Source organism: Myotis davidii, unplaced genomic scaffold (genome assembly GCF_000327345.1).
Source record: "Myotis davidii unplaced genomic scaffold, ASM32734v1 scaffold582, whole genome shotgun sequence".
Lineage (NCBI taxonomy): Eukaryota > Metazoa > Chordata > Mammalia > Chiroptera > Vespertilionidae > Myotis > Myotis davidii.
Window position 1 is genome coordinate 1,023,665 of NW_006294113.1, and position 6,512 is coordinate 1,030,176.

Genomic DNA, 6,512 nt, shown 5'->3' on the forward strand with positions numbered 1-6,512 from the left:
CGGGGGGGGGGGGGGGGTCCCTCAGCCTGGCCTGGCCCCTCTCACAGTCTGGGAGCCCTCAGGGGATGTCCTACTACAGCCACAGTCTGGCCTCGCTCTGCAGGAGGCAACCGGGCTGATCAGGGGAAGGTGCCGCTCCCATCACCCCACTGCTGCTGCCACTGCTGGCTGCGGTGGTTGCAAGGCCTGAACCCCGGGCCTTGCAGCCGCTGGGGCTCATGGTTGCCTGAGCCCACAGCTGCCTGAGCCATGGCTACCGTGAGCCCTTGGATGCCTGAGCCCTGGGCCTCGCAGCTGCTGTGTCTTTGTCTGGATGGATGCCTGGAAGACATCCACACTAATTAGCATATTACCCTTTTATTAGTATAGATGTCTGGCATGTAGCAGGTGTTTGCAGATGATTTTTGTTCTGAAAGTAATATATTAATAGTGATAGTAATATAAGTAAACATATACATTATTCATTGATTTATTACTTGTTCTTTAGCTATCACAAGTGAAGTAAATGGCATAGGAACATTTATTTTCTTAAAAAAGAATTTTGAGAAAGTGATAATATTTTGAAAAATGCATAATTATAGAAGTCTGCTTGTTAAAATTTTAAAGTCTTTAACAAGTTAAAAAATTTATTCAAATGATTTGGTTCCTAATTACCTTTCATTTGTTTTGAAAATCTCCATTAAGAAAGAAAAATGCAAAGAAATATGAGAAATGGTCTTAAAACCATATTGAATTGTACAAATTTAGGTGGTTTTAAATTTGGGTATTTTTGATTTGTGAGTAGGCACATCTATTGTCCCATTATGGAGACCAACTTGGCCCTTCTCCAGGTGGATGCTTACCTGTCCGGCCGAGCGCATCTATCTGGTTCCTCAGGGACCCGCTGACCGAGGCAACCACAATCTGGTACTGCTCCCCAGCCTCCAGTCTGTGGAACGTGTGCTCGGAGATGTGCTTGGGGATAGTCTGAGATTCAACCTTTTGGTTCTGCCTAAATGCGGACACGGTGTAGGAATCAACATCGCCCTCACCAGGAGTCCAGTTCACTGTCAGGCTATCTGTCGCCCCGTTGGGAGAGACGTGAATATTTTTAACAGTGCTAGGAACTGAAAAAGAAAATAAATTCAAAAGTCATCACTTAGAGAATGAACTGTGGGAATTTCAACCAAAGTTTTTGTCCTTCTTATGTTTTGGCATCTACTGAAAGGATACACATAGAAAAAACTGGTATCAATTTATCAACTTTCTCTGACTCTTCTGCCTGAACTGAAGTTAATGAGGGAAGTTTAGAGTGGCATCTCAGCCAGTGAGGAGAAGTGAATGGTGCCAGTCATAGAGCAAGGGGCTAGACTGCCTTGGTCTGAGTCTTGGCTTTCCTATTCACCAGCTGTGGGACCACCGGCAAATTGCTTAACCTCTGTAAGCTTGTTTCCTCATCAGAAAAATGGTAATGATAATAATAGCAACCATCCCATAAAGTTTTGAGGATTAAACAGAATGTATGTGTAAAGTGTTTTGCTGTGGGTCTGGTGTATGGAAAACTGTTAATAAACATTAACTATTATAGCAACACTACTATTAAAGTTCCAAAGAAGTGATACCCAAGCAACAGAGATATTTACACTTACCAGTACAGTTGACCCTTGAACAAGGTAGGGGTTAGGGGCACTGACACTTCCTCTTTCTAATGCAGCTGAAAGTGTGCATATAATTTTTCATTTCCCCAAAACTTAACTGCTAGTAGCCTATTATTCATTGGAAGTCTTACCAATAACATAAACAGTTGATTAGCTCTTATTGTGTATGTCATATGTATTATATACTATATTATTATAATACAGTAAGCTAGAGAAAAATATTAAGAAAGTTGTAAGGAAAATAAAATACATTTATAGCACTACTGTATGTATCGATACCGTAAGTTTATGCCATCTGTTTACAAGATGAATTGTCTATTTGTCAGTACCTACATCAATACTGTCTTATGTGACACGATACACTGTAAATGTTATACATACTACTAAGAATAGACATCAGAAATGAGAAAATAATGTGAAAAAAATAATATTATTTACAGGTGTAATGATTCATTCACTGATAATGAAGAAGCAGAAATAGGATGGTTTTATGGTAGCCTAGAATAACAGATATCACTGCTTCATGGTAGTAAGAAAATAAAAAAAAATTCCAACATATTTATTGAAAAAAATCTGAATATAAATGGATCCACGTAGTTCAAACCTATGTTGTTCAAGGGCCAACTGTACACTGCTACAGGTGAACTGGTCAGGTTCAAGATCCATATTTCCAATTACCTGTGAAGCCCTCGATGAAGGCTGACTGCTGTACATCTCCACTGATCGTCAACACGAGAATTTTATACCGGCGCCCGGGTATTAGGGAGGTGAAGCGATACTCGGTTGCGGTATTTCCAAGGTGAAAAGAAGGAAGTAATTTCATGTCATTGAAGAGCAACTGAATCTCATACTGGTCGACATCCCCATCAGCTCGTGACCAAGTCACGAGAAGGTCGTTAGTGCTCCTATTCCGCAATGTTAGATCCTTAACAGGCTCTGGGACTAGGGAGGAGTATTAGAAGACACTTCAGGAAAGTGACTGATCAAAGTTTATCTACACAATAATTTATGAATCACAGTAAAGGAACTGGCAAACATCTCTCTTCCCCACAAAAGTCACTTAAATTACTTCATGCATAATTAAACAAGAAAAATTGAAAATCAACTGCTAAAATTGTAGTTATTTTCCTGATATAAATCTTATATGCTAAATGTTGGTGGAATCTAATTGTAAAATTAGAGTTATGATCTCAATCATAAGATAAAACAAAATGTCCAGAACTTTAAATGTCACAATGCACAATGCAAGAGGACAGAGAAGAAAAATGGGGCATTTGGCCTTCTTGCTTGCCAAGTATATTTGCTTTTATCTCCCAATAAATATCCTATAATTGTAGGCCATGGCTGGGCTAAACGATGTTAGTTCTGAGTGAGACTTACTGGGAATATAATTTACTGATAACTAAGTAGAGAAAATTCAAGGTTCAGATAAATATTTACTCAGTAACCTTCAAGACCCAACCGACCATCAGATTTTGCAATCTTTCCACTTACTTGTTCTCCCATTCCCTTGTTCGCTGGCTTCATATTGCCCACTTTTTGTACTAACAGTGACACTGTACAACCGTCCAGGAACTAGCTTAACAAATACACACTCATTTTCAGACTTGGGGATGCTTTTCGTTTGAATGAAGTTGTTTTTGTTTTTAATGGTGACTTCATAGTGATCCAAGTCTCCAGTGGCATGCACCCAGGATACCTTTAAGTAGTCGCTCCTGGCCGAGTTGCTAATACTGACTCCTTGGACCTTGTCAGGCACTGAAAACAGAACAGAGAACTGCTCAAGATTTACTGATTCTTAGTGAGCAATTGATCACAGATGACAACCTGGGACAACATGAAAAAGTGAGGAGATTTTTTATTGTGTGCATTTTAAATAAAAGTCTTAGACCTTTAAACCACACATTTCTGAAAGGAAAAAACTGTTATAATCGTTGGAATGATTAAATGGACTTTTAAAAAAAGAATCTGATGAATTAATCCTAATCCTGTTTTTAGCCTACAGAAAATGTCATGTACAAAATAGAACATTAAACATGATAACTGATTATTAATATGAATGATGGTGATGGTATTAGTAATTCCAACATACCTTGGTGATTCAAGACATGATAAAAAATCACCAAGAAGAATATAAACAATCCAAAAGAAAAGTGAAAGAGGAAACACATATGAGTAACTAATACATGAAGATATATGTTCAACATCATTGGTGATCAAGGAAATATAAGTCCGGGCCATGGAAAAATATATCTTAAATAGATTTGATCGGTAAAATGAAAAAGCCTGATAAAACCAAATGTGAGAGAGAATGCCCATCCACAGGAGATTAGCTGAATGAACTGGTATATGGTGGTCATAATTAGTTTATTCTTAACTCAAAACACAAAAATATAAATTTCTTGATCTTAACATTAAAACACAAAATCTGAATGACTCTTATCAATATACTATTAACTTAAAAAGACCTAAGTCCCAAAAGATTATATACTTCAAAAAATATACGTTTTTATGTTACAACAACTGAAAATTTTAAAACCTATAATTTTAGGACAACAAATAAAATATGCAAGGGAGGAAGCAAGAAAGAGATGAAAATTGGAGTCAAGTTGTTAGTTACCTTGGGATGGACTAGTGAAGTGGGAACCACCTTATCTGACATAGGTTAGTGTCAGGTTCCTAGTTTTTATTTTGGATCATGGTTTCTCAGGTACATATTAACTTATTAAGATTTTTATCTAAATTAAGTTAAATGCCTAAAAATAAGAACCAAGAATTATGATTAATCCAATTTTGTGCACCTGAGATTTCCTCCCCGCCCCCATAAATATATAAACAAAAATACAATTCCGTGTACCAGTGGGTTTTTTTCTCAGTTAATCAATCAATAAATACTTGTTAACAGGAACACTTTAAAAATCTGTATTTAGAGCATAATATTAAGAGTATTCTAATTTATCCTTTGGGATTGTATTTTAATTCAACAGTAGGTCATTACTATGTGGCTATAACTGGATATTATCAATATATGAGAAGGTCCCTGCCCGGTTTTGCTCAGTGGGTAGAGCGTCGGCCTGCGGACTCAAGGGTCCCAGGTTCGATTCCAGTCAAGGGCATGTACCTTGGTTGTGGACACATACCCAGTAGGGAGTGTGCAGGAGGCAGCTGTTCGATGTTTCTCTCTCATCGATGTTTCTAACTCTCTGTCCCTCTCCCTTCCTCTCTGTAAAAAATCAATAAAATATATTTTAAAAAAAATATGAGAAGGAGCACTGGAAAGAGGTATGAACGTGGATCCAGAGCACTGAACTTGTATCCCAACACTAGCATGTCTTTTAGGTCTGTGTGGCCTCTGTCTGTGTTTGGTAAATCAGAGATTTCTGCTCTGGCCACATACCCAGCCTACGTCCAAGTCTTCTCTTCCACTTGTGTGTTAGAGAGGTATTAAATGTCAGTATTTTAGCATCTAAGCTACATTTTTCATGATGTTTCTCACACCTACAAGTTGCACTACTGTCCTTTGTTGGCTTGTGTGTACTGGTTAGTTTTTGTATTGGCATAAATCTCACCACAGATATGGAGCAAGGACAGGCATGCTTTTTTCAAGATATTTACCTGGAACCAATGACAGTGTTGCTAGAATTTAGATATTACAGAGTTAAGGAGGAGAAATTCTGAAGTGATGTTGAATGCATGGGTTAAGAAAGGTCAATGATCCAAGCAATTTATTGAAGGCAAAGCAACTACTATCGAAAGAAACACCAAGCTGAATACCATGCTAAGGCAATAAGGGGCTCTCCAGGTGGAACTGGAGGGTAATGTGTGAGACTCGCCTTGCTGCACGGTGAGGTGATGTGATACAGAATTAGAAATATTGATATTTTCATCCGAAATGTAGAAGAACATTAGAAAAGGAAAAGAACATTGAGATAATCAGCCCAAATTAACAAGACAGTAGCTCAGACATGACTCTCCAGTTCAACTGATTTGTCAGGGTTGATGGATTGCCTCGATTTAGTCGTGCACCAAATCCAAGCTCATGCTGGTGGAGCACCCTCTTTTTTCAAGAGGGTGCTTTGAAAAAAGAATCGCTTTTCTTGTGCTTAAAACAATCTTAGCAAAAGGCCTTGCAATGTAAAGGTCAGATGCACAGGAAACATTCATGAGTTGACGCTGAGGGGAAGCAAGGAGTTAGTACTGTAGTTGTTGGCATACCCTTAATTTTTGGTGATTTTTTAGGCTCCAAGTTGATTAACATAAGACACTGCTATCAGGCTGCTTTGTAATGGAAATCTGCTTTTACAGATTTAAGACATTATTGGGATTATCAGTATATTTAGATTTTAAATCATTTGAGGGTAGGGAATATCTCTATATCCCTGACTAGTGCTTTCAGGGATTGCAAAATGTAATGGAAATAGTGCTGGAGGCAGGTTGAACTTGACTACTGGTCAACTATGTGACTATGGAGAAGCCAGTTTCTCTCTGGGACTTTATTTCCAATGGAGACGGGATTAGACTGTTCTATGAACATTTTCAAAGCTAGCATAATGTAACAATGTAAATCAGTGGTTCCTGATCCTTTTTGAGGTCACAGAAACTATGAGAATCTGAAAGAAACCATGCACTCCCCCCTAAATGTACATACCTTCCTTATCCCCAACAACTTCAGGGACTATTTTTGGGATTACTGCATTACTAAAATCTACCCATGGAGCACTAGGTGAAAATCCCTGATCTAAGTGAATTCTGATTCATCAAACATTTGAGTGCCTACTAGATTCAGACCACGTGTGAAGTCATAGGATGTTGTTAATTGTTCCAGATCCACATAGAAAATCTGACATTTTAAAATGAAAAAATCAACCCATAGCT

At 38.1% G+C, this 6,512-nt stretch overlaps 1 protein-coding gene across 1 annotated transcript in view; it reads right to left on the bottom strand.

Annotated features, from left to right (window-relative positions):
• The window catches only part of PTPRB (protein tyrosine phosphatase, receptor type B), a 106,470-nt gene that overhangs the window by 46,998 nt on the left and 52,960 nt on the right, over nt 1-6,512 (bottom strand). The window contains exons 12-14 of the mRNA XM_006768154.2: nt 3,132-3,395; nt 2,316-2,579; nt 843-1,106 (exon numbers count right to left, since the gene is read on the bottom strand). Of these exons, the coding sequence (XP_006768217.1) occupies nt 843-1,106; nt 2,316-2,579; nt 3,132-3,395 (792 nt within the window). The remainder of the gene's footprint in view (nt 1-842; nt 1,107-2,315; nt 2,580-3,131; nt 3,396-6,512) is intronic.